Source organism: Enhydra lutris, unplaced genomic scaffold, assembly GCF_002288905.1.
Source record: "Enhydra lutris kenyoni isolate GAN:26980312 unplaced genomic scaffold, ASM228890v2 scaffoldscaffold59, whole genome shotgun sequence".
In the NCBI taxonomy this organism is placed as follows: domain Eukaryota; kingdom Metazoa; phylum Chordata; class Mammalia; order Carnivora; family Mustelidae; genus Enhydra; species Enhydra lutris.
This window is the reverse complement of record NW_019154143.1, coordinates 9,581,039-9,608,936: the sequence shown is the minus strand read 5'-3', so window position 1 is coordinate 9,608,936 and position 27,898 is coordinate 9,581,039. Positions and strand designations below refer to the sequence as shown.

The 27,898-nt window shown below is 48.6% G+C and overlaps 2 protein-coding genes across 2 annotated transcripts in view; both read right to left on the bottom strand.

Annotated features, from left to right (window-relative positions):
- LOC111158422 (non-SMC condensin I complex subunit H) overlaps nt 1-18,283 on the bottom strand; it is a 35,552-nt gene extending 17,269 nt beyond the window's left edge. Inside the window, exons 1-9 of the mRNA XM_022520424.1 lie at nt 18,151-18,283; nt 12,850-13,069; nt 12,649-12,739; nt 11,897-11,989; nt 11,442-11,580; nt 10,868-10,992; nt 3,153-3,342; nt 1,725-1,816; nt 802-1,007 (exon numbers count right to left, since the gene is read on the bottom strand). Of these exons, the coding sequence (XP_022376132.1) occupies nt 802-1,007; nt 1,725-1,816; nt 3,153-3,342; nt 10,868-10,992; nt 11,442-11,580; nt 11,897-11,989; nt 12,649-12,739; nt 12,850-13,069; nt 18,151-18,169 (1,175 nt within the window). The 5' untranslated portion in view covers nt 18,170-18,283. The remainder of the gene's footprint in view (nt 1-801; nt 1,008-1,724; nt 1,817-3,152; nt 3,343-10,867; nt 10,993-11,441; nt 11,581-11,896; nt 11,990-12,648; nt 12,740-12,849; nt 13,070-18,150) is intronic.
- Nucleotides 18,284-22,099: 3,816 nt separating this feature from the next.
- LOC111158427 (ITPRIP like 1) lies at nt 22,100-26,568 on the bottom strand. Its single transcript, XM_022520434.1, has 3 exons — nt 26,333-26,568; nt 26,074-26,177; nt 22,100-25,254 (listed from the first exon to the last, which is right to left on the bottom strand). Exon 3 carries the CDS (start codon nt 25,238-25,240, stop codon nt 23,597-23,599), a length of 1,644 nt encoding a protein of 547 aa, XP_022376142.1. The 5' UTR covers nt 25,241-25,254; nt 26,074-26,177; nt 26,333-26,568; the 3' UTR covers nt 22,100-23,596.
- Between the last annotated feature and the right edge of the window lie 1,330 nt (nt 26,569-27,898).

Here is a 27,898-nt window from a genome sequence, read left to right as displayed (position 1 = left end):
AAAAAAATTAAATTTCTACAGACAAGGGCGCCTGGGTGGCTCAGTGGGTTAAACCTCTGCCTTCAGCTCAGGTCATGATCTCGGGGTCCTGGGATCGAGCCCAGCATGGGGCTCTCTGCTCAGCAGGGAGCCTGCTTCCCTTCCTCTCTCTGCCTGCCTCTCTGCCTACTTGTGATCGCTGTCTGTCAAATAAATAAATAAAATCTTTAATAAAAAAGAAAAAAAAAATTGCTACAGACCCATTCTACCACCTCCTGCCCAACATGTTCGGTTTTATCTGCTTATTTAGTTTCCCCTGCTTCGCTTGTCCCGTCTGCCTATCTGGTTAACCCAACACTGCCCAGCCCCTCCTCTTTGCCTGACCCTCCAGGCAGGGGCCACTTTGTTTTTGTAATCAGCATGTAAGGCTATTTCTGTCTATAACCAATCTGGAGTGATGTAGCCAAAAGCAAGACTGCACATGGTGTGAAGAAAGCACATTCCGTGCTACCAAAACACAAGTGGAAACGACAGGCACCACCGAAGCAGTGCCTATATCCCAAGTTCTCCTCCCTAGCACTTTACACGTTTGAACTTTATCCTTCCAGATCCTGCAATGTCACCAATAGGTGGCTGAGCTGACATTCCCAGGCAGGTGAGATGCCACTATGGGTCAGAATGGCTCAGCCTGCGTGGACAGTGAGCCAGCAGGCTAGGCTATCTGATCTTGGAGATGAAATGAGACGGTCCTAGCAGGAAATCTGCTAAGAACCAATGGAAACCTCCTCAGGGAACCTGTTCCAGGCCTTCTGAGAGCCTTACGGGCAGCTCGGAGTGCGGCAGGGCTCCTTCCAGCTCCTGAACTCGGTGCGATCCCCGGTGGCACTGTGCTCAGGTTCATCGTTTGCATCAAAGTCGCCATCCATGGGCCCGTCAGGGAAGTCCTCGCAGTCACTCTCCTCTACCTCGGCATTGATGTCAAACACCTGCTCGTTTTTCTTGAACTTGTCTACCAGAGCAGAGACAGACTGGAGAGGACAAGGAGAGGATTCTCTAGTTCTCACCATCCGTGCAGCCTGGAGTAACAGCCTGCCTGGACGCCTTCTTAGCCCTGAGTTCCAGGTTCCAGCCTCCCCTACCCGCTCACCCTCCCCCGAGTCAAGATTCTCAGGAGAGTAAGGTGCTGAGGAAGTTTACACTGTGCGGCACAGGATGAGGCTGTGTTGTCGTTAGGCACATTTCGTAAAACATGAAACAGGAATTGGCATCCATTAACTACATGTTTAGAGAAAACAGTTTTCCATGGAGACCATTTACTCTGGAAGTGATAGTAAGTAGGCTAAAGGGGGCCAAGCTAAAAATATACAGAGAAAAGCTTTACACATGACAGTTTCTCAGGAAACTCTGTGCCAAGGGACTCAACCCTGAAGAGCAGGAAATTCCTTGAGCCTGACAGCAGCCTGAGACCAAAGGCTTGGAATTAGCCATGTTCAAGGGGATAGCCGATTAAAAAAAGAAAAAAAGTGCACCCAGGAATGACAGGGCTGCCTCACTCTCATTTCTACCCTCAAGGTTTTAGTCCCTACAGAAGTGCCAAGGGAAATGTTTTCTGTACTCCTAGCTAAAGAAAAACGATGCCAGTTTCAGGTTCTCACTGGGCAGAACTCGTCTTGGGCCATCTCACTGAAACCACGAGCAGCTGGACAAATGCCCAGAGCCCTGAGAAGTCTAAAAGTTGAACTCACCTCATTATGTGTCTCACTGTCCCATTTCGTGAACTGGAACCCGGCCAGGGAAGGGCAGATCTGGCCGTCCTCTGCACACTGCTGCATGGGCGCTGGAGAGGGCAGAGCAGGCAAAGAGTATGGATGGAGCACGCTCCCCCCACCTCAGAGTGACCAGGGTAGCACGATGGAGAACTGAGGCTTTGTCACCCCCCGTTCTGTGGCAGAGGCTGGCTGGTGGCCAAGCTCCAGGACACAGACTTCTGTCCAGGGAAAGGGTAGTGCTCAGACAACACACCTACCCTGGAGGGAGGCCCCACACTGGCACTCCAAGAATTACTAAAACATTAGGGCAGAAGCCTAAAGCATACACATTTGACTCCTAAATGGACTTCACGCCCAATGTTGGAGTTGGGAAATCAAAAACCCTCGAAGTGTACTAACGGCACGATCAATCACACAATGTTACTTATTTTAGTCCTAAACTAAGCGAGGTACCTTACAGAATTAAAGTCCCAGTTGACAGCATAAACTTGAAAAATACACTATTAGCACAAATATTTGTACTTAGAAAACTTTAGACAAGAATAGAAAGGAGGAAAGCAGACCCTGTAACATCTGCGAAGTCCTGGAGGGAAAGGAGCAATTTCATGCAACCCACAAGTGTAGCTACTGTATTCCTGCCCAAGCGTGCACCCAGACGATACCCCCAGAGTGTGGAGGGTAGGATGGGAGGGGGGATAAAACCCCTGCCAGGCCAGTAAAATGGGCTGACAAAAGGACAGGGCCAGGGATGCCTGGGTGGCTCAGTCGGTTAAGCATCTGCCCTTGGCTCCAGTCATGATCCCGGGGTTCCAGGATCAAGTCCTGCATCGGGCTCCCCACTAAGCGGGAAGTCTGCTTCTCCCTCTGCCTGCCTCTCCCCGTGCTTGTGCTAGCTTTCTCACTCTCTAACAAAATCTTAAAAAAAAAAAAAAAAAAAAAAAAGGACAGGTCTATTCTCAGACCACCAAGGTGGAGTGTGAAAATAACTCACAATGCCTTCTTCTCCTCAGGACACCCTGGATTGGTAACAAATAAGAACAAGGCTCCTTCAGCTCAACAAAAGCCTATTACAGCCCCTTTTCCAAGTCCAAACTCTGACATTCCTGGCTAACCCCAGGACCCTGAGAAGTGAATGAGAGCCTTGGCTGTTAAGGGGCCCATGAGGGATATGGCACATATGGGCCAAGAGCAATGGTGAGCGTTAGCTACTACTACTAGCCTCTGTGCTACAGAGAGGAAAGAAGTCCATTTTCCCCAAAAGGATGCCCAACAGGGCATTCCAGAGGAAGCTTCTGGGTAATTTAAACAAGCAACATCATGATGGGTGTATCATGGAACCCATGGCTGTACAGAAACTTTTCTGATGACTGAAATGCCCTGGTGAAACACATCATGTGTACCCACCTTTTAAATCTGTCGCTTCCACCCAACCTAAATCCGGCAGCTCCAGGGGTTCCTCAGTGGACAAAGTCTGCACATCAGAAGGAAACAGCAGCTCACTTCTGTAGTCATGGCAGTGGAGGGTAGACAGAAACACCCCTGCTGTGCTGCACTCATCGAACGAGGCCGCCGTCTTCTGAAACATGGGATCGATCTGAGCGAAAAACAGAACAGGCAAGTTATGGGATGCAGACAAAGCAGACAAAGCAAACAAAATCTCCTTCCCTGGACTCTGTTCATTCCAGGGTATCTCGGCACGTGATCAAAATCGGGAGAGGGCTTTCTAATAGATCAATAAAGTCCCATCCTAGCAGACACTAATTGAAAAGGAAGCCTATGTGTGGTCAGCTGAATAAAGGTACAGCGTTCAAGTACACAGGAAGTGGCAACAAGCTTCTACTGTGTCAGTTTATAATCCACACGGACAGTACGCTTCTGCTGGCCTCCTTCCACAAGTCAGTTTTGAAATGGCTAACCTAGTACAATGCTATCACCACAAATTCCATGGACTTAAAAAGCCTGTGTGATGGATCTGTTCACAAGATCCCATTATTACTCTAGGCAGAAATATTTTCACAGATCTGGAGAACACAACCAAGAGATTCAAGGTAAAGATAGGCAGAGTCAGCAGGGCTAGATGGTTGGGTAAAAGATGGGAGAGGCCCTAAGAGAGCTCCAAGGCTGGAGTAAGGAGCAGGAGTGGCACAGCCAGGTGACAGCAATCCCAAAGGCAGACTGGGGCACAGTGCATGAGAACGAGGACAGAGCAAGACCCAGGTATGTGTAGCAAGAGTGCAGAAGCCGGGGCGCCTGGGTGGCTCAGTGGGTTAAGCCGCTGCCTTCGGCTCAGGTCATGATCTCAGGGTCCTGGGATCGAGCCCCGCATTGGGCTCTCTGCTCGGCAGGGAGCCTGCTTCCTCCTCTCTCTCTGCCTGCCTCTCTGCCTGCTTGTGATCTCTGTCTGTCAAATAAATAAATTAAAAAAAAAAAAAAAAAAAAGAGTGCAGAAGCCACTTGACTACCCGTGGCCCTATGACAGGAAACACGTTGGGTATTAGGTTCACAAGTCTCCTGTATGTCCCAGGACATAGCTACTGTGGAGAGAAGGGGCCTCAGGGAGGAAGACAGATGTGGATCTCTGACTGAGCCTTGGTTCTGAACCTGACCTTGCCAGAACTGAGATTCTCCTCTCACCTTTCCAATAAGCCCATCTCAGCATCCTTCCAGCCCCGAGTATGACATACATCAACTCCACGTTCTCCCTGTCTCCTTACCCCTCAGGCTGTCAGTTACACACCCTGGCAGGGCTTCCTCCCAGCACATCTCTACCATCTACCCCTTCCTTTTTCACCCCTGTTGCCACCAATACAACCCACACCTGAGTTAACCCTTGTCTCTGGTTGCTCCCATTTCCTATCCTAAAAATACTAGTGTTGTTACTCCCATTCCCTTCCTCAAATGTCAACTAGAGCACTGGCTTCCCACCTGGAGCCCCACACCTTGAGAGTTCCTATGTGGGTAGTTAGTGAAAACTCAGCATTTCAAAGAGTCAACACAGAAACTGTAAACACCAAAATAAAGCTGAAAACACTAAGACAATTTTCCTCACTTTTTGTCTAGTGAGAACAATGGTTCTTTCATATAAAATGGATCTGATTGACACTTTTGAGTTCTTTGATGGGAAAATGAATTATTGGTGACTGCATAGTTTAGTAGATGAAACTTTTAGCCCTTTTTTTAAAAATAGTAATCTCTAAAACCAGCATGGGGCTCAAACTCATGACCCCAAGGTCAAGTGCTACGTGCTCTACAGACGGAGCAAGCCAGGCTCCCCAGCTAGGTGAATCTTTTGAAACAAGGGTCCACAGCAAGGAAGAGAAACAGTAAAAGGAGAGGCTATACTTCCCACTTCTTTCTTGAAGGTTCTCTCCACCTACCAGCTCTAACGCATTCATTTTATTTTATTTTATTTGTTTGTTTAAAGACTTTATTTGTCAGAGAGAGAGAATATGCACAACAAACTGCATGGTAAAGTCTAGGGCTGTTTCAGCTTTGTGAATAAATCCTGGGTTCTAGCCAAACTTGTATACTGTCCAGCTCCTTAAAGAACCAGAACTTTCCTGTTTCATGGCTTTTGCTTGTGCCTCTGCCTAGAATCACCTTCCTGGCAAGGTCCGTCTGACAAATACCTACCTTTCCTTTAAGGCCCAGTTCAAATTTCACCTCTTCCATAAACTCTGACCTCCACCCACTCTGATTTCCTATAGTATGTGCCTTGAACTTCCTTGCATTGTATCCATTTGTGCTCTCATGGTATAAAAAACTGGAACATAATCAGGTTGGAATCTCCTGTGATAGCAAACATTTTGCACACAGAGAGCTATGTCCAAAACAGATCAGCTCACACACAAATAAGAGTTTGCAAATGGTCTAGACACACCCACAGAATGTTTGCTTTCTCATCTCCATGCCATCTCCAAGAGAATGCAGGTTCAGGAAAAAGTTGAAACTTCAAATTCTAAGTTTCTGACAATCACTTGCTCTTGTTTATCCTCCGAATTGGGCTCTGGGCTATTATAAGTTTACAGCAGATAACAGAACAAAAAAAAGCTCTTTATGATTGGGGTACTTAGTGTTTCTTTAAGACTAGTGGTTTCATTTGGCATAACTGTGGCTGACCACCACAGGCTAAGAGGGAACAGTGCTGCTTGTTCTCGTTTTCTCTTTAGAACAATGGGAAAGGCTGGTTGGTACAACCGTCCTCAGACTCCCTAGAACTGGGTCTATCTGGTTGGAAAAAAACGACTGGGAACAGAATTTCTAACCGTGTTGTTGGAACAGACATTTCGCTACAGATCCAGAAGCAGAGACAAGAATGACAGTGAAATAATACTCAGTCTATCTAAGAAGGGGGAAAAACATGGAGCGTTGGGGCGGGGAAGGGAAGGTGGGAGAGAATTATATGGCTCCCCTTTGGATATATACAACATATTACTAAGGATAATGTACTTTGCCAGGGACAGATTCACTACCACAAAACCCGTATGTGGATGAGACTGGTGTTAACCTGTTGCGACAGTTTAACAAAGTAAAATTCAGAGCCTTTTCCCAGGGCCACGCAGCTAAGATAGCAGAACCAGGATGTGAACTTTCCATCTGCTGCCCCCAAATCTGGTACTACCCAATGTCAAAGCTGACATATGAAGAAATACCACTACCCCCCGCAGAGAGCCAGCCACCCTTGTTTTCCCTGCTCCCTCTTCAGCCTCAGCCTCAGTGTCTCCACTGTCCTCAGGCCCCTCTAGTCCATCCACACAAAGTCCTCACAATAGGATAGGCTAGAGATGTACCTGGGTGGCTCAGTTGGTTAAGTGACTGCCCTCGGCTCAGGTCACGATCCCAGGATCTCAGGATAGAGCCCTGCGGTGGGCTCCTTGCTCAGCAGGGAGCCTGCTTCGCCCTCTCCCTCTGCCTGCTACTCAGCCTGCTTGTGCTCTCTGTCAAATAAATAAAATCTTTAAAAAAAAAAAAAAAATAGTATAGGCTGGAACTGCTAGGCAAGCCCAGAGCAGAATAACCCCATTACTCAGAGTGAACCCTACAAGGCTCCTCACTCCTAGCCCCTGTGTGCTCCGTCTCTACCAACTACCATCTGCCATGAGGCCACTAGGACTAATGTCATAATTGTCCTTCCTTTAGTTTATTTATTAGTCACACATTAAAGACCCAGGTCCACCCAGGATTCTACATTTCCCAGGCTCTAAAACCTAGAAAGACCTGACTTTGCCTCTTTGGCCCCCATCCCCCTCTGCTAACAATGGATATTCCCCCCAGGATCCTCTAGATAGTCCCTACATTCTCCACTTCTTTCTTGAAGCTCTAACTCATTCATTTTTTATTGTTGTTGTTTATTTGTTTTGAAATTATTTGTCAGAGTGAAAGAGAGCATGAACATGTGCAGGGGGAGTGGCAGGCAGAGGGAGCAGCAGGGTCCCAGGGTCCTGGGATCGAGCCCTGCATCGGGCTCCCTGCTTCTCTCCTTCCCACTCCCCGTTTGTGTTCCCTCTCTCGCTGTGTCTCTGTCAAATAAATAAAATCTTAGGGGGAAAAAAAAAGAAATTACAATAACTTGTGAATCTCCAAGCCTCAACCCTACCTGATAAAATCTTATTCTATAATCATTCATTTCAAGGGCAGAGGGTAAAAAGAAAAGATCTAAAAAGGGTCTTGAAGGCGGAAGGAAATGACAAAAGGCTGAGGAGCCCTGCTTCAATGGAACCCGGCCTGCCCAAGGACACTGCTTCCCCACAGGCCAGTGTGGCTGCTTCCTCTCCTGCAGCCCTCCAACCTCTAGCCTAGATGTGGGACAGGTGAGTTCCTTGTTCCTCCTACCTACTTCCAGACTCTTCTCCTTCCAAGTCCTAAAACCTTCCACTTTGAACATTGTAAGGTCAGACCTCATCAGCCTCTGCCCATCTATGTTTTGATCACCTTCCAATCCTCAGTTCTCTCCCCTTCTTGGGAGATTTTAATATTAGCTCTTGGCTCATTACTATTCTCCAACTTTGATGCTGTCCTAGTTTTTGGTGATTTTAATATCCATATATCGATCCATCCAACACTGTGGCTTCTCAGTTCCTTGATATCCTCACCTTCAATGGTCGTGAGCTTCATCCTGAAAACCCCAGGACTTCAAGAGATCCCGTGGTTGTTCTCTGAACTTTCCAGAACTATGACTACAGCCTCTCCGTATGCTCAACTCCAAGTGCCCTTGGCCCTACCCCTTAACATTCCAGCCAACACCTTCTGGTCTCAAACACCAAGAAGTCTTTGACCCACTGTGCCCTAAAACCCACTGTTCATAGGGCTTTCTGCTCTCTCTCACTCCCCTCTTTTTCTGGCTGAAGTCCCAAAGGCAGTGATTGTCACCCCTTCCTTGCACGTGCTCGTCACTCCAATGCTCCTCTCTAGCCGTGTCACACTGACTCAGCAAAACCCAATCCCATGTTCAATCCACTTTCTGCCCGCTTTGTGCTCACACCCGCACAGCTAACCATAGCTGGAGAAACTCACAAACTCATGCTGACTGACCTCACTTTAAATCCATCTGCCACGGCCCCCAGGTCGACAACCCTGAGTGTTGTCTGGGAAGCAAACTACTTCCCCAGTCCATTTGCTCCCCCACCCTCCTGCTTTTTTCCTCTCTTCAAACCTTTACCTTTCCTCTTCCACGCTCAGTCAGTCGATGTCCTGGCTTCCTATTTCAAGGTCGGGGGGGTGGCGACCAAAATCTCCCACATGGGCACACTCACATCCCATCCCCCACCAGCCATGGGTGCTTCTTAGCCAAGCTCTGTCGGGGCTATCCATTCCCTTCCCTTCTCACACGCTCAAGGACTCCACTCGAGCAACTCTCCTCTCTTGTCCACTAGACTGCTGCCATCAAGTAAACATGCTGTAATCCTCCCATTAAAAAAGCAAAAAACAAGAAAACCCTCTAGACTTTACTTTCCCCTTCATTTGCTACCCATTACTCTGTTCCAGTTTACAACAAAACTCTTCAAAAGACCAGCCTATTCTGCCTTCATTCCTCTCTTGCCATGTGAGTGCCCCCATTATTAGGAAAAATTTCAGGCTTACAAAAGTGTTGGAACAGTAATAGGAACCTCTGTGTTACATTTACGTAGATTCCCCACTGGGTAACATTTTGCATATTAGCTTTCCCTCTCCACCCCCCAACCCCAAACCTTTTAGAAGGTAGATATGCTGACACTTTACCTCTCTGCCAGTTATTAAGTGATTGCCTCTCAGCCCCTGTCCTACCTTCTACTGGCTACTCTGTGATGCTGGTTCTGGGACCACATCTGGACTTTGCTAGCAGCTCCCTGGTAGCCTCCACCAGTCAGGGCCACTATAGGGACTATAGTGGGCTATAGCAAGGGTTGAAGGGACTTGCTTCTTTCTGTAGCCTTCTAGTTCCTGTCATCCAACAGGGCTGCTTCAGCCCAGATACAGCAGTCCTCCCCTACCTATAGCACTAGCTGAGTTTAATTTGCACTTTTTCTCATCGTATGCCCCTCATAGACACAAGCACCAACCAGCATGTCCTCCTCAGAGGTCTGGGTCTTGGGGTCACGAGCCCCTCTTTCAAACTCAGGGACACCAGCGTCAGCCAAGCAGCCCCCCTTCCCTGGAGGTCTGAGTTTCTGCTCCAGAAACTCAGAATGGTGAGCCATTTTCCAAGCTCACCAGTGGCCCTAGGCTTCCACTTTGACATGACTAATCACTCTCTCCTCCCTGACACTTTCCCATTTGGGTGCCATACTCTCCCAGTTTTCCTCCTACCCACTGGATGTTTCCTCTGTGGCTCTCTGAACTCTTAAGATTGGGGTATTCCAGGGCTCAGTTCTTTTTCCACATATGCTCATTCCCTTGGTGATTAATTCTAGTCTCAACCTTAGCTGTCATTTACAAATGTGGAGGTAGAAGAGTAATCTAGTCCACTGTTGGAGGGACAGTAGGCTGGTACAACCTGTTTTTGAGGGCAATGGAAATTCCATGACTCAGAATGTTCTTATGGATACACTCTCAGAAGAGCACGAAGATAATATGTACAAGAACATTCACTAAGATACTGTTTTTGACAGCAATATTTTTTTTTAAAGATTTTATTTATTTATTTGACAGACAGAGATCACAAGCAGGCAGAGAGGCAGACAGAGAGAGAGGAGGAAGTAGGCTCCCTACTGAGCAGAGAGCCCGATGTGGGACTTGATCCCAGGACCCTGAGACCATGACCTGAGCCGAAGGCAGTGGCTCAACCCACTGAGCCACCCAGGTGCCCCTAACAGCAATATTTTTTAAAAGATTTTTTATTTATTCATTTGAGACAGAGAGAGAGCCTGAGCAAAGGGAGAGGTTGAGGGAGTGGGAGAAGCAGACTCCCTGCTGAGCCAGGAGCCCGATGTGGGACTCGATCGCAGGATGCTGGGATCATGACCTAAGCCAAAGGCAGATGCTTAACCAACTGAGCCACCCAAGTGCCCAACAGCAACATTTTTAGAAAGCTTGTACCAACACTGTTGCTTTAAATTAACTATGCTAAAGATAAGTGAGGCCTCTGGGTTCCTTTAAGTAGAAATTCCTTAGGATTTGCCAGATCATAAGGCTGTTTAGAGCAAGGACTCTGGAGCCAGACCACTGAGCTTCAAATCCTAGCTTACTTATAAGCAGCATCATTTGGGGCAAGTTAGTTAACAGCTCTGTACTTTGATAACCTCCTCAGAAAATAAAACAAGGATGTTGTGAAGATTAAGTGAGATCACATGGCTCAGACTTAGGGCTGCACAGGGCACCCAGTAAATGCATAAAAATATGTTAGCTATCATCATCTCTTCTGCATGCTCCTGGAAAGAAAATTAATGGTTTAATCAATCAAAGTCCTCGGTAATGTGCCATCTCCTTTTACACAATCATCCTGAAATATTGTGGGAAAAGCAGGGACTTACACCCTTGAGTCTTAATGCGAAGCTAAGGGAAGATAATGCAGATGCCACTTACATATTTGACTCCCTTGAGGCCCAAGCAGGCACATACCAGTAAGGCAGGCGTGGCCCTGCCAAGTTTCAGCCACTGAGGCTCTGAATTAGTCAGAGACCACCCTGCACCCAGTTCCTCACCTCACACTTCCGATCTGCTTCAGAGACATTGAGGTTGTTCACATTCTGCTCGATGGTTTTGTAGGAGTGCTTCTTTTTGGGCTTTTGAGCCTTTTTGGTTGTTCCTGTTTCAGTAGCACTTCGATCTCAAAGAAGAAATAAGACTAGTTAGTGTAAGGATTGCTTTGGGGCATGTAGCCAAACTTATATTAAGTCACGTTTTTCAAAACTCTAAAGAGCGATCACAAAAGAAAATGCCATTCTCTCAAAGCAACAGCACATCTCATCTGCAGCTTCCAGAGAAACCTGAAGTATCTGGCTTCTAATACAAGTCAATTCCAAAAGCGCCCCCAAATCAGAACTTCCCCATTTGAAGTTTATTCAGTCTTCCCCAAATCTGATCTAAAAGGTCCTTCTCTTTTCCAAAGAAAAACAACTCTAGGGTTTAAGGGTCTTCTCATAAACTCTTCTGAAAACGTTCATGTCTTCAACTGAATGAGATTATCTCTTACGACTTCATTCCAGTATACTACCCAAATAACTACCTGCTATGCCCTTAAGAAAGCCCCTTGAATCCAGATCCCAACTCATGTACCTGCATCATGGCTCTCTGCTTCTTCCGGGGAGGGTGTGTCTTTGCCCAGCCCCCCAAGGACTCTGTAGACATCAGCATGGACCGCGTCCACACGCACTGCGTAGATCTTTGTGCTGGCATCCAGAGTGCCAGCAGCCACCTAGTCCAACAAACAGAGCTCTGCTCAGTGGAAACATAAAAAGGAACTGCCGAACAGGCAAAACACAGCAAGCTTCATAAAATATTGACTTGCTCTTAAGAAAAAAATGACAAAGATTCCCCTAAGACTGACAGGGAATAAACAATATATAGCAGAAAGATATGGTCTCTGTATTCATCAGTTTAGGAAAGAAGCTAATGAAATGTCTCACACAAGGAAGGTTCTCATGTATCTGCAGGATTCAATGACCGTGCTGTGCTCAGTATCAGAAATAACCACCATTAATTCGGATGCAAGAGGTGAACAGCCTTCTTACTTTAAAGTTGGTCGGTTCGGTGTCTTTCTGTTTAAGAATCTCTGACATAAAATCAATCAAGTGCAAGCCAAAAGCGTTCTTGGTCGTGATTTTCTGCAAACAGAAAAGGGCAGGAAGGTGGGTCACTGACAGCCAAGGCCCATGTAAATACTGCTCCTCTGACAGAGGAAGCTACGTTCTTACACAGTAACAGCCCACATCTCACCACAGGTATCAATTCCCATAAACACTTGGTGACGCGGCCTAATCCACACAAACTCCTCATTCTCAAGAGCTAGAAGGTGACAGCACACTTCCTGAGTTTTCACGGTGTGTAGACCCTGTTATCAGCACTGCCCACTAAGGGACTCAGTGACCCTGAGAACAAATGAATGCGGCAGGGACTATTCACGTTGTCATCTGACGGAGGCGGACCCTGCAGCAGAGTGCTCAGGTGACTTGCCAAGGCTGTAGAGCGTGTGAATGACAGACTGGATTCCAACAGAGACTGGCTCCAGAACTCACATCATTAACCCCCAAGCAATGCTGCCTCTCTAGAGGCACCCTAGGAGGCAGGCAACCTGCCAGAAAGAGCACCGAAGTCCCACATAGCACAGTAAGAGCCTGTGGACCAACGTCAGCATTGAGAAGAGCGGCTGGAGAAGGGAAGCACGCAATTACCGTCGGTTGCGCATTCTCCACCGAATCAAGAAGGCTAGCCTTCCCTTGTGACCATGCTGCAAAATCTTCACTGATAACCAGCAGATACTCACATTTTCAGTGGACAGTTTGATACAGGTGGAGTAATGTTCTGTAATCTGCGTGTTTGTAAACTTAGGGGTCATGGCTGAAGTGTCAATATTCCTAAACGGAAACCCAAACCAAAACACTCCGTTAAGGATCCACGATACTCTAACTTTTCAAAATCCAGACCTCAAACCCCCGCCTCGCGGAGGCACCCAGAGCGCACGCACCTGCTGGACGGGGAGGCCAACAGGCGAGGCGAGTCCGAGCTGAACTGCAGGTCCAGCACTCGCGAGCGCCGCCGCTGCAGCCGCTCCTTCTCGTCGTCATTCTGAGGAAAGTCTTCAAGGACCGGGGTGCCAGGGGTATTGAGAGGGGCCTTCCGGGGCAGGGACGTGGAGAACACCCGTTCCGAAGGTGAGGCGGCACTGTGGGGGTGCCCACGGATTTCTGAAGAAAAGCAACTAATTACGGCTGACAGTGTTGAAAGAGAACCCTTGCTCAGGAAACCTGCCACGGAATATTTCCTGTATCCAGAGTGGGGGTTGGGGGCTGTCATTGGGAGGAAGTTCACTGCCTGTTTCCCACCAAGATCTTTTCTAACTCTAATATTTCTCTATACAGTTTCTTAGTCAGGTGATGGGTTTCTGACGCTTCCTTGCCAAATTGAGGGGTGTGATGAGGTCAAATTAGAGAAAGACTGAGAATCATTCACTGGATTGAACAACCTAGAGGTTACTAGTGACCTTGACAATAGCAGTTTCCCTAGACTAGCACAGGCAGGAGAAAATCAAATGGGCATAGATTCCAGAGAAAAGAACAGAACAGAAAGAACAGAAGAGAAATTGGAGACAGCAGATGGAGACAAGGTTTTCAAGGATTTACAGAAAAGGAAGGACAAAATTGGGCGAGAAGCAGTTGAAAGGGAAGTGAGGTTGAGAAATTAACTTTAAGATGGGAAAAACCCCAGTTTGGTAGAAAGAACGAAGCAAAGAGATTTTATTAGCTTCCTATTGCTGCTATAACAAATTGCCACAAATGTAGTGGTTTATAACAACACAAATGTATTCCCTTGCAGTCCTAGAGTCAATCTAAAATGGAGGTATCAGCAAGGGCTGTGTTCTTTTTGGAAGCTTTAGGAAAGAATCTCTTTCCCTGCCTTTTTCAGTTTCTAGAGGCTGCCTGCTTCCTTCCCACCATTCTATCCTCTTGTTTGTTTGTTTGTTTCTTTCTTTCTTTCTGTCTAAAGATTTTATTTATTTATTTGAGAAAGAGCAGGAACGGGGACAGAGGGAGAAACAGACTTCCCACCAAGCAGGGAGCCCAATGTGGGGCTTGATCCCAGGACCCTGGGTCATGACCTGAGCCAAAGGCAGACACTTAACGGACTGAGACACCCAGGTGTCCCCCCAACCTCTTGCTTCTGTCATCACATAGCCTTCTCTTTCTCTGAACCTCCTGCATCCCTCTTATGAGGGCCACTGTGATTGTGCTGGGCCCATCCAGATAATCTAAGATAGTCTCCCCATCTCAAGGTCCTTAACTTAATCATTCCTGAAAAGCTCCTTTTACCACGTAAGATACCATATTCACAGGTTCCAGTCATCTTTGGCAAGGAGGGGGCATTATGCAGAGAGCATGTGGAAGGGTAAAGTTAATGAACAACACACTCAGGCAGGTAAAAGGGCTGCCTTTCCTGAGATCACTGAAAGCCCATGCACAGCAACAGGAAGGCAGCCAGACAACACAAACACAAATGCAGGTAGGGGAGCAGGTACAATGGGGTGCTTGTGGATGTTCCTTTTGGATTGTTTTCCTTAGTAAAATAAGAAGCACATCAAGACCAAAAACTCAATAGCTAAGGGTGAGGGCCAGGGAGGAGGTACTGGAGATTTCAGGAGAGAAAGGAAGGTATGGGAAGTCACCTAGGAGCAGGTGAGTGGATGAACAAGGGAATAATCATGACTGCTGGGCAGCTTTAGGGTTCCCTTGAGATCACTGAGTGAGCCAGGGCCAACGCAGAGTAGGCCAAGTTGGAATTAATCAGGGTTGTGATTTTTGTCAAGAAAGTATATGTAGAAAGTATGAGTAGGAAAAGGAGTGATGATAGTGATTGACCATTGAATGTAAGCTAAGTAAGGAGGGGAACAAGGACACGAGAAACATGACAGGGAAAAGCAAAGAATATACATCTGCTGGGTCAAAAGACTATTGGAGTTATTGGAATCAGGGAACAAGAAGGAGTGGAAAGGGGCACCTGGGTGGCTCAGTGAGTTAAGCCACTGCCTTCGGCTCGGGTCATGATCTCAGGGTCCTGGGATCGAGCCCCACATCGGGCTCTCTGCTCAGCGGGGAGCCTGCTTCCCCCCTGCCTCTCTGCCTACTTGTGATCTCTCTCTCTTTCTCTCTCTCTGTCAAATAAATGAATGAAATCTTTAAAAAAAAATTAAAAAAAAAAAAAAAAGAAGGAGTGGAAAGACAGGAGTGGTACTGAGAAGTGGGGTGCTTAAAACTGAGATGACAGAGTGGTGCAGATATTGGTAATGACAAGGTCTAGGGTGTGACTGTGGTTGTGAGTGGCTATTGCCTATTTTGGTAGCACAAGAAACAAGATCACTGGGAGAGAGATGAAGGAACTGAGAGACCTTGGGGGAAGAGGTTTCCACATTTAAGAATCAAGGTCCCAGGTCCAGGGGTGCCTTGGTGGCTCAGTTGTTAAGCATCTGCCGTCAGCTCAGGTCATGATCTCAGTGTCCTGGGATCAAGCCCCGCATTGGGCTCCCTGCTTGGCAGGAGGCCTGCTTCTTCCTCTCCCACTCCCCCTGCTTGTGTTCCCTCTCTCACTGTGTCTTTCTGTGTCAAATAAGTATATAAATAAATAAAATCTTTAAAAAACAAACAAACAAACAAACCCAGGCCCATCACTTACTGGCTGGAGAATTTTTTTTTTTTTTTTTTTTTAACAGTAAACTCTATACCCAGTGTGGGGCTTGAACTCATGTTTGAGTTCAAGAGTTGCATGCTCTACAGACCAAGCCAGCCAGGTACCCCATTAGGTGGAGAAATTTTAAGCAAGGGGCGCCTGGGTGGCTCAGTCGTTAAGCGTCTGCCTTTGGCTCAGCTCATGATCCCGGGGTTCTAGAACTGAGCCCCATATTGGGCTCCCTGCATGGCAGGAAGCCTGCTTCTCCCTCTTCCACTCCCTGCTTATGTTCACTCTCTCACTGTGTCTCTCTGTCAAATAAATAAATAAAATCTTTTAAAAAAGAAAAGAAAAGAAATTTTAAGCAAGTAAACGCTCCAAGCATTTGCTTCTTCATCCTCCAAATAGAAATAAGAACGTGTGTCTCAGGTGGTTCTGAATTGGTGATATGAAAAAAAAAAAACCAACCCAAACCCACAATATAACACATATTTTATAGGGACACATTAAAAAAAAAAGGGGATATAGGGGCACCTGGATGACTTAGTTGGTTAAATGTCTGACTTTGGCTCGTGATCTTGGTCCTCCTGGGATTAAGTCCAAGTTGGACTCTGTGCTCAGCAGGGAGTCTGCTTGTCACTCTCCCCCTCACCATGCCCCTCCCCGACTAATCCTCTCTCTCTCTCTCTCTCTCTCGTCAACAAAATCTTTAAAAAAAAAAAAAAGTGATACACAATAAACACTAAATATTGCTCATGTAGGGGGAAGGGAACAGAAGTGGTGTATAGGGATAAAAAGAAATAAAAAAAAAAAATACTAGGAGAAGACCTTCACGTGTTCCACTGATAGTTTCCCATAAGCTCAAGAGTATGGCTAACATATTTCTCAGCTGAGGTCAAAACAAGAGAAAAAGAAAGAAGAAATGGAAAGGAAGGAGGCAAGAGACATTTTTAGAGACTGAATTAAGAGGACTTGTTACTATCTGGGTCAAGAGCCCTTCAAGAGAAGGAGGGGAGTTGGACCTTGAGAGGAGACTTAAACAGAAACAGGAAGCACCAGAGGAGGAACTTGTCTGAGAGGGAAACTCAAGATGGGATCAGAGGCATGCTTCAATTCTTGGAATATGCTTTCTCTGATTTCTCTCATTTAGGTGGTTACTAAGCTCAGACACTCTATACCTACCTCCTTCCCTCCCACTCATTTTTTAGCCCTCTATGGTCTGGCTACCAACCCCACCACTTTATGAAAACTATCTTGACACAATCACCTACAACCTCCATGTTGCCAAACCCACTGGCGACTTTTCAGGACTCATCTTTTGAGATTCAGCAGGATCTGAAACAGATGACAACCCCTTCCAGTGCTTCTTGAAACGATCCTAGCTTCTATGACACCACTCTCTTCTGAGAGAGTTTTCAAGCTCTCCCTTCTCTGTCTAGTTCCCAAATGTTGGTCCTGAGTCTCTTCTCTACAGGGTTTTCTTAGGGTTCTCACCTGTTTCCATGGTTTTATGATCTATATGATGATGTCCGAATGTGTTTCTGAGTCTATGGGCCACTTCCCTGAGCCGTATCACCCTCTGAGTGTCAAACTCTTTTCCACGTGTTTACTGATCCCTCACCTGTCTCATGCATAAGTCATTTACCATGTCCAAAATATAACTCTAAATTTTCAAGCCTTTTACCAAGACCAAGGCCCTGCCTACCTCAGTGGCCTCACTCACTGTTTAGTAATGATGTTCTATTTCTAGCCCAAGCCAGGCTCTTTCCTTCCTGCCCTTCTTTTTGCACTTGCTCCTTCTGCCTAGAACGCGTTCCCCAGTGCGCTCTAAGATCTTCCTTGAATCCTCAACCTGAAGGAGCCCCTCCCCTCACTCTGCTCAATCACAGCACTCAGCCTCATTTGTAGTTCTTTGTTTACTGTCTCCTCAACTAGAATACAAGCTGTCTTCGGCTCAGGTCATGATCCCAGGGTCCTGGGATCGAGTCCCACATCGGGCTCCTTGCTCGGTGGGGAGCCTGCTTCTCTCTCTCCTTCTCGCTCATGCTCTCTCTCACTAGCTCTCTCTCTCTCTCTCAAATAAATAAAACCTTTTAAAAAAAAATAGATTAAAAGCTCCAAAAGACTAGATCTTATCTCTTTTGTTCTTTGCAGTATCTCTGCATCTGACAGTGGGTTTGGCGTAAAGGGAGAGCTCAGTTGTTCAATGAATGTAAAAATAAGCGCATGCATCTTAAGCATTCAGCAGTAACCACAACTTTTTCATGGCCCTGAACTAACATGCAGCCCAGGGAAACCACCTTCCAAGGGAGAGACAACCTGCACGGTGTGGGAGCCCACGGGAAAGGGACCGGAGTGGGGATCGCCCCACGCGCGCTCCCGACGCCGACCCAAGCGGCGTGCTGATTGGCGGGCACACCCCTCCGCCTTCCCCGCTTCCCGCCTCTTCCTCCCCGCGCCTGCCTCCCCCTTTGCCAGGAGCGCAAGGCCAACAACGAGGCCGAGAATATCCGTACCCCCGCTCGGGTCCGCCCGCCGACCCTGCCCGCCCAGAGCACCGTTTCATGCCGACCCCTTCCCGCGGCGCCCCCCACCCACCCAGCCTCACCTGGGCAGGGAGGTCCCATTTTGCTCGCTTTCTCTGGAGCTGGTTTTAAATCGCGCGCCGAGAAGCCTTAGCGCCGTAACGGCCGCGGTGACGTCTGCCGTGGGCGGGGCCAGAAGCGCGCCTGCGCAGGCGCCCCCCCGTCCTCGGCTTGTAAAGGGGCGTCGGCACCTGTGCGGGAGTGAGCTGTGTGGAATCGCTGGCTTCCCGCTGTGTTCCTGTGGGTGGACTGTAGGGGTCCATGGACCACGGTCCCTTGCCTTCTTTCAAGCGTCAGATGAGGAACTGGGCGCTAAGGACCCAGCGTGGAGCAGGACGGGAGAGGGCTCTGCTTTCACGCAATTTACTTTCTAATGGGAGGGAGGGCAGATTTCTAGGAAACAAGGTTAATTTCCCACAGCGACCTGTTCTGTAAGGGCAGCAAAACCCTAAGGGGGTAGAGAGGGATGGATGGGGTGAGAAGGAGCCAACAACACGATGAATGAACGTTCCAGGAAGGCGAAGGACAGGTGCAAAATATTTTATGTACATTTTTAAGTAAAGGCCATCATTTTTATTCAGATTCATGTGAAAAGCTTCCTGGATATCTACCCCTCCACACACAGACACCTCACCCCCGCATATCCCACCACACAAAAGAAAAGGTTAAGGTGAGAAGTGAGAGGGACATAATTTGCCATCTTTCCATTGTGCTTCATCTGATCCCAAGAATTGTATTTTTTCCAAATTTATTTGAGAGAGAGAGGGAAGGGAGAGCACAGAGGGAGAGAGAGAAGCAGACTCCCCGCTGAACAGGGAGCCCCACTCAGGCTTCATCCCAGGAACCCCAGATCCTGACCCAAGGGAAAGGGAGACACTCAAATCAACTGAGCCACCCAGGCACCCCCTGCCCAACCAAGAATTGTATTATGGGAGGAAAGGCCAGGGCAATTCCCCCAAATATCCCTAGAACATCCTGTCATTTCTTATGACATGCACGAGGCATTTTATACATTGTTTCCCTTGAAGGGTGCTATTGGCATTCAGGGTGAAACAATTCTTGAAATGTGGGGCTCTTTGTAGGACACCATTTGTCCACTAAACGCCATCAATGCCTCTCAGTCATTTTGGCAACCAAAAAATACTACCCCTTTGTAGAAAACCACTTTTTTAAGCCAATTTGCTTTTGCACAAACTTGTTCTCCCAGTGACCACCGTCAAATCTTTAGTATAAGGCAATGCGGAATAAAGAAAAGAAAGCAGGTTTATAGTGTTTTTCATCTCAGTGAAAGATTCTACCAGCCACCCAGGAACCCAAATCAGCACCCAGGAGCCATCCTGGATGTCTCACCCTCCATACATAACCAATTGTTGAGCTCTTTTCACTTCCTAAGAATCTCAAGGCTGTGTCTCTTTTTCATCCATATTATCTTCTTGCTGGTCTGCAGCAGCCCTACACCAGCTCTGACTCCCTTCTCATTGGGCCCTAATGAGTGGTTGCTAAGTACCAATCTAACCTGTTCCTTCCCAAAGTCTCAAACCATTCAAAAGTTCCATTGCTCTGGGAGCTTCTAAAGTGATCTAGGAGACCCTGTGGGGTCTGGGCCCTACAGCCTCTCTGGCCTCATCTTGCACCTTGCCTCCCCTTGCTCCCTGCACTCTGGTCACTTGGGCCTTCTTTCAGACTCACTTTCATCCTGCCCACTCCCACCACAAGGCCTTTGCACATCCTCTCCTCATCCTCATCTTCATCCAGTTGGCTGCCATCATGTTTCAGCTCACATCACTTCCTCAAGGAGGCCTACCCTGATACACTCAAGCGTCCTTACTGGAGGTTTTAGTGGAACTTGCCACCATTGAAATTTTACATCCACTGGGATGACTATTTGATGTCTACTCCTCCATAGACTGTCAGCTCCATGAGGATGGAGCCATGGTTTGCTCGCCATTGTTTCCCCAGGGCCTGGTGCTAGCCCTGGACACAGTAAGTACTTGAATATGTGTTGAATGAGTTTAGTTGGAAGATAAGTTTAAATCCTGGGTTGGGCATTTGAACCTCTCTGGGCCTCACTTTCTTCTCCATTTATAAAACAGTCATGATAATACTCCTTCACTGGGCTTTATGAGGAATTGGGTAACAGATTAAACTCTTGTGGGCACATAGGCTCAGTGCACACTGGGGTTGCCCTCATCTCACTCATCTTCTCTGTGCTGAGTGCATTTGAGGAGAGTGGGAACAGCTTGTGATCCTCTGGGCACCGACGAGGAGCAGTGTGGATTGGGAGAGTGGCCGGTGGCACTGAATCAGAAACCTCTGAAGAGACGGCTTGGAACATCCAGCAGGGGAAGGCTGCTGGGTGACCCACCCGTTCGGTGAGGCATGAGGCTGTTCTGGGATTATAATGGAGCCCCCTGAGCTGGCTGCCTAGGGCTCCCTGTGCTGGGACAAAGCCAGCTCCACCCCCTGCAGACGGCTCTTTCTCCACCACCCGCTCTGAATGCTCTCTTTGTTTTTGGGGGAGGGGGTTAGTTCTGCAGAGGGTGCCAAAAAATTGAATGATTTATCAGTGGTATCAGTGGTATGCAGAACTCAATTCCTCTGTCTGGACAAAACTAAAGCAGTAGGTCCCTCCCCCACTCCTTGTCTGCCAGAAAAGCAATACTGGGGCCATTCCTCTTCCCCATTTCACTCCTCACCAAGATTCTACTTCTCCAAAATGAATGGCAAATAGCTTTAGTTTAGGTGACGAGCAATACTGTTATCAGTTGGCTACCTGAACAAACTTTTGGCTTCGGATTTTCTCTGATCTCCCAGCCTGCAGCTGGCTTATATCATAATGTAGTTCACGACATAAACCATCGAGCCACTGGGGGCCAACAGGCATGTAGTTCAAATGGCTTTACATTCATTTTGGCCTCTGAGCAAATGCCTTTAATTTTTGTATGTGATACGAAATTCCTGACCTAAAGACTGGGCTACGGACCAACAATTTCTGTCTTCTAGAATTTCTAAACGGCATACCGCCCTTGATCTTAAAATTAGTATAACGCTTTTCGCTTTTCAAAGCATGTTAACCCCTACATCTTGATATTCCCAAGGCCATGCTGGAAGGTTGTGAGGACAGGTACTTTGTTCTGGGCTCTGCCTTTACTAGCTGTGTGACTTTAGAGGAAGTTGTGTGCTGTTTCTGTGCCTCGGCTTCCTCGTTGGAAAAGGGGAAGGGACAAAGCACCCACTTCATGGAGTTAGAGTGTAAGGATTAAATGAGTTACCAGATGGGAAGCATTTAGGGCCATTGGCAATGCTTGATGAACGCTAAGTATTCCCATTACTATAACTGCTGTTATATCCTGGGTGCCCGCCAGGAATTGTTTTACAATAAAGCTCAGCTTCCTAAATAATCTGGAGAAGTTTCTCCTTTCATTGTAAGAGTATTCCCAGAGCACAACAGCTCTGTTCTTTCCATTACTACTTGTTTTTTCTATACACTCTTATACCCTCGGCCCCACCCAAGCTTTGCTGACTGTTCCTTTGTAGTCTTCTGCCAGCTCCTGTTTTCTTACCTCTTACTACACTAGAAACCACAGAGTGCTAGAACATGATACTGCCCTTCTACTTGACAGATTTATCCTTTCTACAGTGTATGCATGTTTTTTGGTAGCCACTGAGATCTTTTAAATTGGCTGATATTTTGAGAATGAATAACTTAGATGTTGCTTGACATTCTGGATTATTCTTTCCTGACTCCTGGCTGTGCCACTGGGAAACCTCAGGGCAGACTGGTTCAAGGTGCATTGAGAAATACCAGGATGTACTGCGTGGAGCTATCAGGGTAACAGGAATATCTTGGCAATAGGCACGTGAGAACGCTGATCTTCTGTGGGTGTTATTACGTACATTCCAACCAACACACAAAATAGCTTCCTTTATTGATTTGGAATTAAAACACCAGCAAGTTATTTTCTAAACAGAAAGAATATGGGTGTTTATAAAACATCAAAATCCCACAGCGTGGAACCAACCATCACTGCATCTTGAAAGCAGTACCTGGCAGATATCAGCAGACAACATGGGAATACAACCGTTACTATGCAGTGCGGGGTCTCAAATATTGACTGGCATCAACTCCGGGGACATAAATTTGTTATTTATTTTTGCTGTGGGGAGGGTATGGATACAACCAAAGCCCACAAGACCAGCATCTAAACCCCCTTGCGACTTGAGCTAAATGTGGGGCCAGGTTCTCCTCCCCAGATCTTCCTGGTATGCAGGGCAGGAACAGCATTGTTATTTCCAAAACAACCAAACAACCACACCTACAACTCTCGTCACTTTCTTAAGCCTCCTCATCAGGATGCCCAGGATTTTGAAAGAAAGGCAAAATCCACCACTCCTATCTCCAGAATCACAAGTGTTAGAGCTGGACTGCTCCACAGTCCCTTCCTGTCCGACCCTGGCAACGAGCCTCAATTGTGATGACCCCACTTTGCAAAACTGCAAACAAAGTTAAAAAAAAAAATCTCTTTGTCATCTTTGAAAAGAGAATACAGAGGCATTAACAGACTGAGTTGAAAAAGCACAGTTACACATGGTGGCTAAACCTTCTTTTCATTTGACAAACAAGTGGCTTCCTTTAGAAATAGTCATTGTTCATCTCAGAAACCGCCCCTCAAAGATTGTCCTCATTAAGGGTTTTACAATGTTGCTTCCAGGCATGAGAAGCTCGTTAGATGCTAGCTATTTCATTAATTTTAGTAAATATGTTATCTCAATTATGAAACAGATCACCATTGACTTAATATTTGTTTGTGAATCAATGCTAATTGTTTGGATAGTATTGGAGTTTTCTTTCAGGTGCATAAAAACAGCTATATTATGTTCTATTTCATATACGAAAATAGGACTAAATTGAGAAATGGAAAATAAGCATCCTGGGTATATCTTCAAACACAGAAGGTCTGAAAAATTAGATCCTAACATACGAGAAGTTACCTTCACAGTACTTAGGATAAGATGGAGCGCTATTTGCTCAGAGGTGACTTAAGCCAACGATTCAACAAGGAAACCAGTTTACAAGGAATGTGCTGAGAGTCGCTCACAAAAAGGAATAAGCTGGAATGGAGGTATTCTCTGGTTCTCTTTTTCACTTCCAGTGTTGATACAAAACACAACCTCACAGGCCCTGTCTAGTCTCAACTCTAGCTACAAGACTGTCCTGTAACATCCGTTTCCCTGGGCCCTCCTCAGGTCATGCTAAAAAGTCGGGAGTGGAAAACCTCAGAAGACACACCCTAGATTAGGCCCTACAGGTTGGACCCCATCCTGATGAGCCCTTCAGGTGCTCCTTAAAGTTATCATAGCCACGGGCAAGGTGAAGGTCACACATACCACTGATGCGTCTGGAAAATAAACTCTTTGGCAGCCTGAGGAATCAGAAATACCTTCTCCCCTCTTTTAATGGTCTTTACATTAATGTGCCTCCGCTGATGGGGCACAGGGCAGCTTTTTCACTTGGGTCAGAAGGTTGTGGAATTCTTCCACTGCCTGCGAGTGTGCTATGGGGTTTAGCACCAGGTGCTGGAAGAGATTGACGGGCTCGGCACTCCGAAACGTCTTGGGGATCGGGATGGTCAGGGGCAGGAAGGTGTTGCCAATGAGGAAATGGTGGAGGGACCTTTGCTGGAGGCCCCGGCCGAGGAACCAGAGGATGTCCTGCAGCCGCTGGGACAGCATGCCGTGCTGCCAGTCCGTCAGAGGCAGCCGCAGCAGCAGGTGCATGAGGGCTGTTTTGAAGTGGTAAGAGGTAAGGATGGGGCGGGACGCTCCCCGGGGTAAGCGCTGAAGGTCCCGCAGACTTAAGATGATCTGGAGGCACTTGAGGTGACAGGTGTTCTCTGGAGCAAAACGCCCAACCAGCTTCAGGAACAAGTGTTCACAGGCTGCAAAGGACTCGGGCCAGTCCACACTGGTGAGTGGTTCCTGGTCAGGAGCTTGACTCACCAGATAGACCAGGGTGTCTTCCCGTTGCACCCCCAGGACCAGGCGGATGGAGAGAAAGCGGCCTGAGCGGTAGTCCAGCCTGAGCTTGCAGGAGTTGGTGGACGGTGGGAGGCTGAGCTTGAAGTCATACTTGTGGGCCACAAGGGCCCAGGCATTGCCCACCATGTTCCGGAACCACTGTACGGTCTTGCACACGTCCAGGTGGGAGCCCGTGCACAGAGCCACCTTGATGGAGCTGCTGCACTTGCTCAAGATGGCCGAGTGATCCCTGTGGTGGTGCACCAGGCACAGCACGTCCCCCAGAAGCTTCTCGCGCTTGCACACACATTCTGACTCCACGAGCACACAGCCGCAGCGGCAGCCGAGGGCCGGTTCACTCATCTCCAGCACGAACATAGTGCCCTGCGGAGGAATGATGGGTACCAGAATATCAAATTTCTGGGTCTCGTGGAGGGTTCCCCATTTCTCAAAGGCCGCCCCGATGCCCAGGCAGTCCTCCAGCTGTGGCTGAGACTCCCGGCGGCTGAGCGCCCGACAGGCCTCGATGAGATCATCCACGAAGCTCTCCACGAACTCACAGGTGCAGGGCAGGTCACGGGTGACATTCTGGACGTAGTGTTTGTAAAAGGAATCCAGGGTCTCCCGCGAGGGGAAGTCAGTGAGCCAGTTGTAGGAGGTGACAGGCACAACACGGACTTCCTCCTCCTCGTCGTCACTGCTGGAATCAAAGGCTGGCTCATGCTGCATGTTCTGTCGCAGGAGCTCAAAGACGAGAAAAAGGCAAAAGAGGCCAGCATTCCACAGGTTTCCCAGCATCCAGCTCAGTGGCCCCTCCTGGCCACTGGCCTGGAATGGCCACCCCATGTCTTTCTTCCCTAGCACTAACTGGTCACTGGAGGTGTCTCCTCTCCAGAAGTTCTCTGCCTTCTGCTTCTGCTCAGCAGCTCGCTTTCTCTCTTCAAACTCTATCTCCAACTGGCGCATCTCCTCGCTCATCCGCTTCTCCAACTGCCGACTTCTAGCTAGTGTGTCTAGGTCCATCCGGTCACTGACCATCAGGGGGTGGTGAACTACATACATGACTGCCAGGAACACGAGGCTTATCAGAGCCATGGAGGCCTCTGCATCTAGAGAAGTAGGAGGGTGGGAGTCAGTAGTGATCTTCACCATTCATTTGTTCACCAGTGCATATCCCCCAGCGCCCTGGAACCCCAAATCCTGGAAGTTAACTACTCAGGAGAAACAGAAAGCTCACAGAGCTGGGCTTGGACAGAGCAAGGGTCTGCCCAGGAGGTGGTCTGGGAGAAAGGGAGTCAGCGGGAGATGCCACTCAGTCTTTCTGCTTTCCTTCCACATGGTGTGGGTGGTCTTTAGGCCTCCAGAGTATGGACACAGCACTGTTTTCATTCCTGTGTAGGAGGGGGAGGGGGACCCACGTGGGAGGGTGGCCTCACCCGACTCATCAGTCCACTGTGGGCACCAGATGTGCCCTGCTGATCCCAGAGGCTCCCTTCCACGGGCAGAAAGCACTGATCTGCCTGGGCAACACCTTTCCTCTTGCCAAGCCCCAAGCCCCAGCTATAGCATCCCATTCCCTCTGTGACTTCACAATCCTCATTCTGTCACCCTCTGTCATCAACCGCTCAGCCTCTCCTCCCTTGTGCCCAGTAGGGCAACTCCCAGTTGGCTCCAGAGAAGCACAGTGCCACCAGCCCGCTCTCCACAGCTTCCCGCTGTGTTCTCTGAGGTCCTAAGGTGGCTGCCGGATGCCCTGTTGATGGGCCAGGCGCAGAGGAAGGCATGGCCCCACCTCTCAGCCCAGGAAAGTTCGCGAAGAACCAGGTGCCCAAAGCCACTTGACAGCTGCAGTAGTCGGATCCTCTGCCTCCCCACCCAGCACGAGGCCGGAAGCTTCTCGTATTCACCCCACAAGCTACTGGGCTTACCGAGATGATGAAGGAGTATGCCGTGTGGGCGCTGAAGCCAGGTGGGGGACTCTCCTCCCTCTGGAAATTGGCCTTGCTCAGTCTCACCGCCTGCTCCAGGAGCCCTGTTAAAATTTACAAGGTACCTAGCGGCTGTGGCTCAAAGCAGGGTGACCCCCCCCCATTCATAACTTTCCCAAATTCCACGCCCAGAGATCCAAACTCTCATCCGCCTGCCCTCTCGGGGGTGTCTCCCGGGACCTGGGGCCAGGTTACTCACCGTCGGTGTTAGCTGGAACACGGTCTTAAAGAGACAGCGCGGCCAGACCGCCCCCGCCTTTTGGCCGGCGCGGTGGGGGCTCCGGGTGCCTCGCCGGGGCCGCCCGAGAGAGTGGCCCCGCTCCCCCCTCCCGGGGGAGGCACCATGTCGTCGGAGGGTCAGAAGGTCCGAGGGTCTGCGCGCGGCCAGCCCCGAAGCCCCGCTCCGCGCCGCGCGCCGCGGGGAGGGCTGCAGCCGCGCACCGCGGCTCCCGCCGTCCAAGCTCCACCCCGCCCAGGCTCCTCCCAGCCCAAGCCCGCCGCCGAGCGCGCCGCGGGAGCGCCGCCCTGGGGCCCCTGTGGCCCGGGTGGCTGAGGCGCGCCTTTAGTGCGCCGTCCGGGCTCCCGCGGGGTTGTGGCCCCGCACTCGCGGCCGAGGGGGGCTCGCACGCCACAGCTGCTCGGTCTCCCGGGGGTGGCGCCAGGGGCAACCGAGGGTATACTTACTGAGAATTTGGAATGCACCGTACTGAAACAGTGACGAGGATGGTGGCATCACTAGGAATTGACCCGGGGCAGGGGGGCGTCATTCCCAGTCCGGGCTGGTCCTGCGCAAAATGGCACAGGAGCTGGGGTGTGTCGTCAGCGTCCGTACTGTGCCTCACCCCCAGCCCACGCCCAGACTCAGGTGTCTCTCCCCACCTCCTTCCTATCAAGTGGCTGTCCTGAAAGGCCAGAGGGCACGCGAAGACCTGGCTTGAGGCCTTACTCTTCGCTCACTAGCTCCGTAGGAGTAAGAATCCTAAACCTCCAGGGTAGCTCTGCTGAGGAGAGGTGGGCGTATACAGGAAAAGTTCATGAAGTGTGGAGACTGGACAAGCCTTATGATCCAGTAAGATAGCTCCACAAAAAGGGTTTCCGGAAAGGATCTTCAGAATATAAGAGCCCCCCCAGCCCTCCTGTCCTGTGTCAGCTAACCAAGGAGAAAAGGGAAAGTGCTATCTTTTCATACTTACTAGCTAAAGTCCTTCTGCTGAAAGACAAATTTCAGCCTTCCTTATCCAGTGGCAATGCACAGGAGGGCCCAAACAACTTGGACAGTGCTTCCAAAAATACTAACTTATTTCACTGTAGGAGGGGGAAAGACTATCTTCTGGCTAGCCATGACAGAAGTTCCAAAGTTTTTTTATTAACTTAGGGACTATTACCGCTAAGCATTAGCAAAATCACTCCGTGACAATGAAATTCTCTTTATTTCTTTGCTTATGACAATGTTGAGATGGAAAAACATACATCGCAGAGTGTGCAAATAATGCTGTTGAAACCCATGTGTTTAGGGGTGCCTGGGTGGCTCAGGTGGTTAAAGGTCTACCTTCAGCTCAGGTCATGATCTCCAGGTCCTGGAATCCAGCCCTGGGTTGTGTTCCTGGCTCAGCAGGGAGTCTGCTTCTCCCTCTCCCTCTGCCTGTCCCCCTGCTCATGCTCTCTCTGTATCTCTCTGTCTCAGATGAATAAATAAAATCCTAAAAAATAATAATAAGGCCATACGTTTAAAGGCATGTGTGTTCAAATAAGGGTTTGTTTCAAA

Coding starts and splice junctions, on each gene's coding strand:
- LOC111158427 (XM_022520434.1), bottom strand. CDS start 25,240: ATGGCTCTGATAAGCCTCGTGTTCCTGGCAGTCATGTATGTAGTTCAC.